This window comes from Bison bison, unplaced genomic scaffold (genome assembly GCF_000754665.1).
Source record: "Bison bison bison isolate TAMUID 2011002044 unplaced genomic scaffold, Bison_UMD1.0 scf7180017864043, whole genome shotgun sequence".
In the NCBI taxonomy this organism is placed as follows: domain Eukaryota; kingdom Metazoa; phylum Chordata; class Mammalia; order Artiodactyla; family Bovidae; genus Bison; species Bison bison.
The window spans coordinates 4,036,784-4,049,358 of NW_011494615.1; the positions used below are offsets into that span (position 1 = coordinate 4,036,784).

General features: G+C 47.8%; 1 protein-coding gene across 1 annotated transcript in view; it reads right to left on the reverse strand.

Annotated features, from left to right (window-relative positions):
• The window catches only part of ITGA9 (integrin, alpha 9), a 369,261-nt gene that overhangs the window by 175,281 nt on the left and 181,405 nt on the right, over positions 1–12,575 (reverse strand). The window contains exon 17 of the mRNA XM_010835514.1: positions 760–836. Coding sequence (XP_010833816.1) covers positions 760–836 — 77 coding nt within the window. The remainder of the gene's footprint in view (positions 1–759; positions 837–12,575) is intronic.

The window sequence follows — 12,575 nt, forward strand, 5'->3', positions numbered from 1 at the left end:
TTCAAAGGATACCTATCAACACCAATGACTATTGTTGAGAAATGGTAATAATTAGTACGGAAGTTAAAATTCTCTGAGAACGAATTGTCTCAAAAGGAACACATTCTCTGATGTGGGTAAATGACTCAGGACCAGCGTCTTCATCCTAAAAGATGACTGAAATAAAAGGCTGACAGAGAGAAAACAGGAAGGCCTTTACAGAAGGTTCACCTTTAGCAGGGGGCTCACATCCTGTGGAAGGAAGCCCTGCTCCAGGAGAGGGGCCATCTGTCCCCTCATCAGGACAGCTGCCCCTCTCCTCTACCCCCTCCTGTCACAGAACCATTACTTATTGTTAAAGCAGATGCTTTAAGTGAGAAAAATAAAAAGAACCTTTATACAGTAATAAACTGGATCATATGGGTTGTCTCAAACAGTTAAATATTGGCCATTTCATATGGTTCAACTTAATACAATGAGTAAACCTAAAATATACCTCCCAACATACACACATCAAAAATACTCAGGAAAATTAGACATATAAAAATCCAATTGTGAGATTTCTGAGACTGTAAACAAAACCAAACCCAAACCATCCCCCCCCAAAATAATAACTGTTGTTAAAATTACAGTATAATATACGTTTTCTTATACTACAACTATTCATTTTAAACCCACCAACTGCATTTACCCTCTTCAGTGGGGAACTCTACACATATAGACTTTGAGCCTGGAGCCAGAACTTCTTAGAACAAGGTGGAGAAGGGGGCACCAGCTCACCTGGAGAGTAACAGGTGACCCTGCAGCTGCAGGTCGGCGGCACAGTCCTCAGATCGGCAATTCCTTTCAAACACGGTCTGTGAGGGAGACACGAGAGGAAGGGTGGAACTGGAGTTAGCGGCAAATGAGTAAATAACAACCAATTACTTCCTTCCAAATCAGCGGGAATTCTTCCCGTGAGCCTGTAACCAAACACACGTCTGTGTGTCCAGACTTGGGCACTGGCACTGAGCCCATACAATACTGAAATATTGGAGTTTGGAGCAGAGAAAAGCTTAATACAGAGCCAAGCAAGGGGACAGGTGGCTCACGCCTTAAAATCTCTTGAGGTCCCCAAAAGTTCTCAGCAAAGCTGTTTTAGTGGAAAGGTGAAGGAGGGGTGAGGTTAGCTGTCACAAACTTCTTCCTGAGGTCAGCTCACCATTTCTCATAAACCTCCACCGGAATCAGTGTTATTCTCTGTCAAGGTCCCAAGGCTCAACTTCCAAGTCTAACCTCCGGGGGCCAGGCCTGACTATGAAGAGGGGTCCCGGAGCAGGCCTGTCCCCCTGCCTGGAGCACTGGTCCAGCCCCCGGCCCAGGTCGTCCAGCAGTGCCCAGCCCAGCTGAGGAGGTGGATCTCAGCCCAAGACGCCCTCACGGATGGTTCCCCCAGACCCCACCTGGCCATCATCCCTGAGGGAGCCAGGCGCCCAGCACCTGGCAGCCCTCAGAGTCCTCAGGCCACCCAAATGGGGGCCAGATTCCTCAGACCTTGACCCATGGAGATGCCCGCCACCGTTAGACTGCGAGGTGGGGGTGGGGAGAGGCTCACCGCCTCCTCCAGGCCTGGACCAAGGCCAGTGGGTGGCCATGGCAATGGCTCTGTAGCCTGCAGGACACAACCCTCGGCCTGTCCCCAGGGTCCAGCTCACCTGCTGCCTGAGTTCAGAGGGCTGGAGGCCTAGGAGGCTGAGGGCCACCTCTTACTGCGCTCTCCACCTAGAGGACCACAGTCCTGCTGACCGTTGGCGGAGAGCGACCTCTAACCGTCACCCTCTCCGGTCTCACGTTAATGTGCTAGTGGTCTCGTGGGAATGGCTGCGCCCCCATCCCACCCCTACTACAGTTCCCACAAGCCCCCCGCCTCCAGGGAGCCAGCTGTCTCCACAATGAGGGGTCCTCAGCAGTTAACCCGGAAACCCAAGTCAGGGGTGCCTTTGACCACAGAGCGCACCCTTTATCTGATTCATTTCTCAGGCGATTCAAGTGCTACTTCAAGCAGTTTTTTCAAGAAAGGTATCCGACAGGTATTCTTCCCATCTTTGAGAAGATCTTCAAATGCTCTCAGATAGGAGTAAATAATAACCCAGTCAAGACAACGAACTCTTAGATTACTGTCCGGACATTTCCCTCTGCTCTCCTGGGGAAGCAGATAGTCTGTATTTGAGATGGGTTCTGCCAGAGTGAGGAGATCATGGTATAATTTTAATTCCAAACAGGAAAGTCAAAGGCAATTATTAGATGCTGAGGCTGAGGGCACCACAACAGGCTGAAGGGATTCTGTCTCGGTGGGGCAGCTGGTAGTTATCCAGACAGAGTGTCCTTTCTCTAACAGGGCTGGGCCTTGAGGGCCAAACCTCACCTAGTTCTGGGACCCAACGCTCACTGTGCCAAACTGGACATCTTTCCAGGGGGCTTGCGGTGTGTGCCTGAACTGGGCTTCTCTGTGGAGAGTAGCCAGGAATCAGGAGTGGCTCTGGGGAGGAGTTAAGAGTTTTCTTCTTTCTGTGGGACCTGGTGGGCTTGTCCATCCCTCCCTCCATCTGCTCTCAGCCACTCTGATGTTTTAGCTGCCTGCGTCCACGCTGACAGAGACTCTTCATTATTGTTCATTGCTCTAACCGCTTCAGTAGGATTCTGGAGAGAAAAGCCTGTGGTTGCTTTTCAGTTGTCATCTACATTCACTACTCAACTTCCCCATCATCACTCCTCATATGTGTGGATCCCCCTCCAACACACACAGAGAACACAGCTCCAGGTGACCTGCTTTCCTCCCCAAGGACAAGTCCGGGCGGCTTCTCAGAGCATCCATATGCACTCCAGCAAATGTGCCGGCCAAAGAACAGTCTAGACCCAACCAGACAGAGTAATTTTGCTTATGGAAATTCATATTTCTGTGTCACATTTCCAAGAGAATAATGTGTCCCAGCCAACATTCTCTGCCTTGAGTGTGGGGGAAAAAAAACTCATGAAAGTCTCGGGCAGAAAGAGGACATTCCCACGTTCTTTTGGACAATACTGGGGGCAAGAAGAGAGCCAAATTTCCAAGATTTTGAGAGAAGGCATTTGTGCTTTATTTGCCATCTCAATTGAGGAGAAAACAAGAAGTGGATGTGAGGTCTATACGAATATCTCATGTGAGAGTAGAAGGCTTTCTGAGGTTAGAAATGAGGAGAAACATAAAAAGTGGCTTCACCACCAAGACAATGAAACTTTGGGCTGAAGGGCCCTCACTGACACGCTCCCACTGCAGTCTTGCATCTTACTTTCTATTCACAATGTTACTTGACTTTCGCCAAGAGAAACTCTCCTCCCAAATCCTAATAAGCTTTAGACTCCCCTAAACCCAGCTCTGCCCCTGGTCACAGGCTTCTCTTTGCAAGTATTTCTCCCATTTTACAGGCAAGAGATGGTCTGACTTCCCGCCTTTGGAGGTGGGATGGGTAGCAGGTGAAAACTGACAAGGCAGAAGTGACCTACAGCCACCCCATGGCACACAATCTGGCAAGACCTGGTCCCTGCCCTCCTCAGCTCTGTCACCCTGGCTCTCTCATGCCAACCGCCCCTCAGTCTGCCCTTATACCTTCACAACCCAGGGCCTCCCCATAGGCTGATCCCAAAGGCCTCCACCAGGTTCATCTGGTGTGTGTCCTCTCATCCTTCAGTCAGCAAACCAAAACCACATCCCTGAGCCCTCAGAGAGCTGGGGCTCGGTAACAAGTTCTAGTAGTTCATTCACTTTTCCTCTGACTGCTCATCTTGACTGTAACTAATTTATCATTAGGTGTTTCCTGTTTCTCTCCCCTGCTGAAATGATGCTCCATGAAGATGGGGGATTGTATTGGTATTCTTCACCCCCATGCATGCCCTCAGAGCCTGCTGTGTAGAATGTGCCCAGTCAACAGTGGAGGACCCCACATGCTCTGAGAGATGGGGTAACCCCTGGAATGTGAGCCAATGCAAATAACCTGCTCATCAACACAAACCTGTAGCCTCCCAGCAAAGCCCTGTCCCTCAGCTACAGGCAAGTGCAGAGCCTCCCCATGAGGAACTGGTTGCCCTGGTCGGACTTTCCCTTGTACTCTCCTCTCTATTTCCTGTCCTGCAAACTAACTTCTCTGGCTGTTAAGTCCTCCAATGCTGTTGAACTTCCATCCAACAAAGGCAAGCACTGAGTCTGCCATATGCACACTCACACACACACACACCCATTAGGTGAGTGTTTACACTGATCAGCTAAAATTAAGCACAAACTCTAGTGAGAAGATAAGCTCAAGCTCAGAAGTTAATCCAGGACTTAATCTGCACATTTACAAAATTAAAAAAATAACAGCATCAGTGACTCTTGTGAATCCAGATTAGCATTTAGCTCTCAGTGTGGGAGCTTGTGGCTATCACGTTGTTCTTGTTTTAGACATCGCTGTGCATCACTGTCTACACCAGCAAAGGTGAGTGACAATGACGCTTTGTAAGAGTGAGCGGCATGAAGTTTCCTGAGTTAACGGTGCAGTGAGAAGACCACAGAGACAGAGTTGAAGTTGACCCCGTGTGTGTGTGTTTGTGTGTAGACAACTATACATTCTCAAAATCAATGTACAATGTCTCCTGTTGCACTCTATACAATGTGACCCTGACCTCCTTCCATACACAGGTGGGATTGACGCTCCACCCCTTGAATCTAGGTGGATTTGTGGCTGCAGAGAAAGCAGTGCTTTACAATTTCCAGGCTTAGTCATCACAAGTACTTGGGCTTCCTCTGAGTTCTCTTGGGGCCTTTGCTCTTACAATGTAGCTACTACTTTGCAAGAAAGCCCAAGCTTCCCATGGAGAGGCCCACATGGACAGAAATTGACCAGCAGTATCAACTCAAGGCCGCAGGAGTCAGCCAGCATTGAAGTGGGTCTCCCAGCCCCACTGAGCTGCCCCAGCTGACATGACATGGAACAGAAGTGAGCTGCCCTGCCCAAGCCCTGACAAATTTCAAATTCATAAATAAAGTGAATGACTGCTGTTATCTTAGGCCACTATGTTTTGGGATAGTTTGTTATACAGCAAGAGATTAATGGAATATTCCTCAACCTATAGCTTCCCCTACTTCAGGGAATGGTGTGAACAAAAAATGGGCCATGCATTCCAAGCACTGGTAAAGCCTTGGCTTAGGCAAGACCCTCCCCAGGCTGGGAATGAAGTTGTCTTATAGGTAAAATATGAAGACAGCAGCAAATCAAGAGACTCACATCATGCATCTTGTAGACTTAAGTGGAAACTCAGAGATCCTGCGCTTGAGTCTCCCTAGGCAAGGGACAGTTTTGTTTCCCAAAGAACTGAGACACATCTCTCTGGGGCAGAAGCATGGGCAGACTGAAGCCTCAGAATGCTAGCTGATGGCACAGCTCCCAGGAGCAAGTATAAACAATTTCTCCTGTTCAAAGTGGAAGGAGTGCACGTTCTCCCTGAAGCCAGTAGGCCAAACTACCAAATTTTCAGCCTCTCTTATGCCTGCTTCTACGTGTTTCCCTAATCTTCTGGGCAAACACAAGCTCTGCTGCCTAAATCAGGCAATCCCAATCCAGTCAGAAGCAGCCTCTCCACTCCCTCCAGCCTCAACTCTGCTCAGGAAAGACTTGTCAATTTTTTTTTTAACCTGGAAGCAGCCTTTCTGGAAAATGGAAACAGAGCTAAGAAGCCATCATCTCTGACTCCTCTCTGGTTACAGGAGGTTAAATCCCTTCTCTCAAGAGATGACCGTTTCCTCTGACTTTGTGCTCTGGACACCCAGAAGCCTCCTCAGCCTCACGGACTAGATCTCCATGCTGGCTCCTTCCTCACCCTGAGCTTCACCTCAGCTTTTTCTGGAGAATATACTTTTCTTTTTAAAATCCTTTCTCCAGCTTCTCCCCCAGTCCTTACTGTTCTTCTTTTAGAGGAAGGTTGCCAGATTTTTCTGTAATGGGCCAGATAGTGAATATTTTCAACCTAGTGAGCCATGTCGGAGAAGGCAATGGCACCCCACTCCAGTACTCTTGCCTGGAGAATCCCACGGATGGAGGAGCCTGGAGGGCTACAGTCCATGGGGTCGCTGAGAGTCAGACACGACTGAGCGACTTCACTTTCACTTTTCACTTTCATGCATTGGAGAAGGAAATGGCAACCCACTCCAGTGTTCTTGCCTGGAGAATCCCAGGGACGGGCGAGTCTGGTGAGCTGCCATCTATGGGGTCGCATAGAGTCGGACACGACTGAAGCGACTTAGCAGCAGCAGCAGCAGCAGTGAGCCATGTGGTCTCAGCTACAACTGCTCAGTTGTGTTGCTAAAGCAAAAGCAGACATATTTAAAGAAATGGCCATGGCTGTGTCTCAATAAAACTTTATTTATAAAAACAGGCTGGATTTGGCCAGCAGAGTGTAGCTTGTCCATTCTTGTTCTAGAACATTTGGATACTTATTTCTTCGTTCCCTTTAGGTCATGGAGGAGGTGGGGGTTGAACACAATGAATTCAGTTCAGGTTACATCTTGCTCTGAACCAGAGCACAGAGGCTGGAGCTAGCCGTGTTTTTCTCACAAAGCTGTGGCCACCAAGGCCTAAAGAACCTTGGATGCGTGTGATGGCTCAATGGCTGCCCTGGTCAAGACTGACTTCAAAGTAGCAGGTCTCCCAGCTGCTTAAGCCTTGTAGGGCCCCTTTTCTCTCACCAAAATCTGCACTGGAAAAAAAAAAAATGTTCCCTAATGATCTAGCAGGAAGTAAGATTCTTAGTCTATCCCAGCTGTCACGTTCAGAGGAGGATCAGTTTCTTGGAGTTGGTGATATTAGCTTTAAAATATATACGATCATTGACATAGGTTAGACACTGTTTATAGGGTTGTTATGGCAACCAAGTCCCATGCTGAGACCTGAGAAAACAGGACAATTGGATTGCATGGGAATTAATGCTTTTCAAATCCCACCCCAAGGCTATTTGTAAGCTAAAATGAGTGAGACATTTCCTGATGAAAATCTGACTTTGTAGAGGATCTCTGCCTGGACAACAGGAGGGACATTTCTGAACTGTAGTTCCTCTCATTGTCCCACATAAGTTCCCAGAGGTCCCAGCTATACGTAACTCACAGCTGCAGCCCCCAGCACCTAGCACAGTATTAAACATGCGTGTATATGTAAACGCCATGACCTGAGTGTAAAAGGTTTCTCTTTCCCAATTCTGTTTTAATGCTTTTTCCAGAATCCAAAGTCATCCTTGAAAGTGAAAGAAAGTGTTAGTTGCTCAGTCATGTCTGCCGCTTGGCAACCCCATGGACTGTAGCCCATTAGGCTCCTCTCTCCATGGGATTCTCCAGGCAAGAACACTGGCGTGGGTTGCCATTTCCTCCTCCAGGGAAAGTTGTCCTTAATGTGGCACATTAAAGACCTCAGGGTGGTCCCAGGAATTTCAGCTCTATTGATTCCTGTACCCAAATAACTTAGCTTGGTATTTAAAAGCAGGTCATGTAGACAGACTTGCTTTCCAAAGAATAGCATGTCCACAAAAATAAAGACAAATACTTTATAAAATTAAAGTTGAGAAACTCTTTCTATCTCAGGGTCTATATAAATTGTCCTTTCAGATTTTGAAATCATGGGAGGAGTCCTGTTGGTCTCCCTCTAAACAACTCACATGGTACAGATTTTGCTTCATGCCCTGCCTACCTCCATACCCCCTACTCTGTGGAAAACCTGGACGGAATAAATGCTTCTCTCTTTGGGAACCCTTTGGTTTACATCATGGCCCTATGGTTGGAAGAAAACCCCCTGCTGCCTGAAGGCAACATTTTGATGATCTAGTTCAAACCCTGTGATAACTGAGTGGGCAGTGGAGCTGCTCAGGGAGGTCCTGCCCACCTGGGCCTGCATCTGGCCTCTGGACCTTCCCAGTGCCCTTTCCAGGTCCACCTGGGACTGGGAGGCCTTTTCCACATCACATTTCATGTCCCTCTACAATCTCAGTGTCAACTCTTCTCTAGGGATCTCCTACTCCCCCCTTCCCCAGGACCAGAATTTCTTTCTTTTCCTCTTCTTCTGTGCGTGCACGCATGCACTAAGTCACTTCAGTCACGTCCGACTCTTTGCAGCTCCGTGGACTGTAGCCCCTGGGATTCTCCAGGCAAGAACACTAAAGTGGGTTGCTGTGCCCTTCTCTAGGGAATCTTCCCAACCCAGGGATCGAACCTGCATCTCCCGCATTGGCAGGTGACTTCTTTACCACTAGTGCCACCTGGGAAGCCGCCTTCTCTTTTTGAAGGGCCGTAATTTCTTTGCCTGGATTTTTATCTTGGAATCATTTTGAGTTCTATGTTTCTTTCTTTTTCTTTTTTTTTAAAGAAAGTTACTGTTAATTAGTCACAAGATGCAGAAAACAGAACCAATGATTTCAAGGAAAAGGGCTGGTGCTGTTAGAGGAAAGGAAGACTATGCTGTTGCTGCTGCTGCTAAGTCGCTTCAGTCGTGTCCGACTCTGTGCGACCCCAGAGACAGCAGCCCACCAGGCTCCCCCGTCCCTGGGATTCTCCAGGCAAGAACACTGGACTGGGTTGCCATTTCCTTCTCCAATGCATGAAAGTGAAAAGTGAAAGTGAAGTCGCTCAGTCGTGTCCGACTCTTCGAGACCCCATGGACTGCAGCCTACCAGGCTCCTCCATCCATGGGATTTTCCAGGCAAGAGTACTGGAGTGGGGTGCCTTTGCCTTCTCCAGAAGACTATGCTAGCCAGGTTCTAAAAGCCACTGAGTCAGAGGTAGTCAGGCATTTAGGAACGAGAAAGATGGCTTCAAGCTGGAGAAGATTCCTCCCCTCTCTGCAAGAAACTCACCTGAATGGGCCCCAGGCATCAGTTCAAGTAGCAAGAGTCTGGCCTTTGATTCCCTGAGTCATCTCAGAAGATAATGAGAAAGGGGCTAGGATTTCTTCCCCAGTTAGAGACTGTCCACTGGACCTGCACCCTCGCTTGTTTACACATGCACTCCATGTGCTTGTGGGGGAGGTTTTCAATAAGGCAGGACAGAACAGAAGAAATCTTTACAGGCTAAAGATTTGGGGGAAGCCATTATTTTATTCACTTTATTTTCCACTAAATTCAACTGGTGACTGAACATACAGCCTGGCCTCTGACAGTACGCATGTCCTCTCCTCTGCTCTTTGGATTAACCCTGACGGGAAGCCTGAGCTGCAGACACAGCCAGACATCCTGATCAGACGCTGAACTACACGCTTGTTCTCCTCACATGTACCCGAAACTAGATGGTTTTCCCATACATTTCATCATGGTGCTGTTTCTGAAAAGATTAGCCAGAAGCTGATGCCAAACAGATGATGCCTATAAAAGTAGGACTGATCTGGCTGAAACAGGGAGGAAGGTGGACACCTCCTCCTCTAACACACCTCCCCCTCCTCCACTGGGCCAGCCTGCTCCCCTGAATCCAGGTGTGGGCACACCCCAGGCTGGATGGCCTCTGATACCTGTCCAGCTCTGATGTCTGGAAGTTCCTCTGTTCTCTCCTCCCTGCCAACCTCTCAACTTTCCTTTCTTCTGCACAGACTTTGTATATGATAATGAAAATAGTCCTTCTAGCTGCAAGTAACGGCATTTGAAGCCAGTTAGGCACCTCAGCCAGGAAAGCATTACCTAATGTCCAGGCTGAACAAACAGTGAGTTTTCACGGGCACAGTGCTGGCACCCAATACATCCTGGCATTGAGGGGCTGGGGTGGGAGGTCCAGATGGTGATGGTTTCCAGCACAATGGAGGTTCAGAGTTCATGGCTTTGACGTAGCAAAATGTTAATATTAGAGTAAAACAGCTCACCTTTCCCTTGAAAGATGACAAAGTGAGTATTCCTAACACAGCCAATGCTTTTGGTTTCACCAGCCATATCTCCTTCATTGTAGTCTTTGAAAAAAAATATACTCACACACGCACAAATGTGTTGTGGTGTAGGAAGATCGTCCTAAATCGCACACCAGGCTCTCTTGCCTGGGAGGAATTCTTAGAGAGTTCACAGAGCATATACAGAGCTTTGCTGAATCTGTAGTGGAGACATTCTGATATGACGTCCACACTCCACAGGAGGACCCAGCCTTGTGCTCCCTCAGAAGGGCTCTCTTCACTGAGGTAGGTTTACTCAACCTCTGTGAGTCAGGCAGTGCTAGGTATTGGGGATCAATAGCCAAAATCAAAGTGTTACCTAATCTGGGTCCTAATCTGGAGGCTCTGGGGGAGAATCCACTTCTAGGCTCATTCAGGTTGTTCGGAGACTCAAGTTCCTGGTGGTTGTAGGACTGAGGTCCCCATTTCCTTGCTGACACTCATCAGGGAGCCTCTCCCGGCCTCTCAAGGCTGTCTGCATTCCTTGTCAAGTTGCACCTCCATCTTCAAAGCCAACAATGACAGGCTAAGTTCTTCTCAAGCTTCAGATCTCTCTGACCTTCTGTTCTACCACCTTCCTCCTTCCTCCAAGTGGAGAAAGATCAGGCCTGGCTGGATATTCCAGAATACCCTCCCTAGTGTAAAGCCCATAACCTTAGTTATACCTGCAAAGTCCCTTTGCCATGTAATGCATCATATTCACAGATTCCAGGAATGAGGGTGTGGACATCTTTAGGGTCCATTCTGTCTACTGCAGTGGGTGGCCTGGAAGCCCAGCTCCGACTAGGTCCCTTTGGGGTCCTCCTGAGGAAACCTGAGAGCAGTTATCATTTCCAAAGCTCTACTCTGTGTACAGGTGGGAAACGAGGGCCTCTGTCATTGCCACTAGTATGCTCATCTGGAGGGGGGACATAAGGGCCCCCATGATAATCTTGCTTCTTTCCCAGCACACAGGCCAGCAGGCTTCCCAGGACTGTTCCACCTTCTTTCAGCAGCTGAGACCCTCTAGCAACTATGAGTATATCAGACAGGACCTTCATGAACTGACCTGCAAGAACTTCCTGGGGCTGCTACGAGAGCTCCTTAGTGCCCCGTCACCCCCACCGGCCCCCCACTCCGCCCCTGGCCCAGGCAGACTGTCTCAAGAAGATGTGATCATCTCCTGTTCCCTACAAGACCAATCAAGTCCAACTCCCTGGTCAGTAACCAGATAGCCTTAGATTGTCTGACTATACCTCCAGCCCTGAAGGCCCATCTCGTTCCCCTCACTTCAGCCACATGGAAGACTATTAGCATCCATCAGTCCCTTCTCTGTTCGTCAAACCTCTCCAGTCCCAAGTATCCAAATCCTACTTCCTCCATGAATTTCCCTCCAATTCTCCCTTCTGCAGAGTTGTTGTTGTTCAGTCTCTTAGTCATGTCCAACTCTTTGTGACCCCATAGACAGTAGCATGCCAGGCTCCTCTGTTCTCCACTATCTCTGGGAGTTTGCTCAAATTTATGTCCATTGAGTTGGAGCATCTTCAGTTGGAAGAGGTCTCGGAGTGAAATTCACACACATTAGTCTGAATCTGGCTTTCTGTTCTATATATGTTATTCTTATAGTCTCTAAGTCTACTAGTACAGCAAAGTTTCATTTATCTTTTTATCCAGGTCTTACATGTAGCAGACATTCAGTTAACTGAACTGCTCTTAGATTTATAGTTCTTTTAAATACCCTTCTGACTAATGGATAAAACACTTGTTGTTACTTTTATATCAAATATTTCTTGAGGAGACAGACAGGCAGGTCTCTGCTTTCCTTATAATTTTAAGGTGGAAAAATACACTCAACAGACTGTACGTCCTACAGAGGTTTTCAGGGTAAGGTGCCAATATCCCGAGTGCCCAGAATCCCAATCCATCCTCAGCATTGGTGGCAACCCCACTGTTCACTCAGACAGCCTAGCACCTACCCTGGAGGCCATTTTCTCCCAAGGCTGTTCTTCACCCTGCAGAGGGAAGGTCTGGCCTCCTGCCTGCCTCACTCACTCCTACTCTCTGCCAAAAGCCTGGGATCCATCAGTAAGCCTGCACTTAACATGCTTTAGTCACTGACTACATGTTATATGCACTGTCTGTGCAGTTATTCCACCTGAACTAGACCATCAGTGGGGGAAGACTCTTGACTCTAAAAGATCGCCATAATTTAACCTGCTCCATTGTGCAATCCTGTGCACCAGCATGGGTTTGGTGCCTTTTCGCTGAAGAGACTATGGCACTTACATTTTAATGTTATCTGGCAAAATGAAGAGCTCCAGTGAGCTTACTCCTTCCTGTGAAAGAGGTCAGATGCTCTTTGTGGACCTCTCACATATACACAAGTCAAAAAACAGCTCTGCTTCCCACAGTGGGCCTAGCTCTCAGAATGTTTCTTCCCCTTAAACTGAGCCAACATCTGGAAGACACATGGAGGAAGATCATTAAATTATCTTATATATATATATATATATTTAATCAGGAAAAGGAGTAAAGCAAAGATCACTCTCCCCAATTTTTTTCTCAGGCTCCTAGACAATCTTCTCAATCTAAGGACAATATTTTTCTTTCATTTTCAACCAAAGAATCACATGGTTAAAATAATAACCTTCTACCCCACACCTCTCTATACTGGGTCCT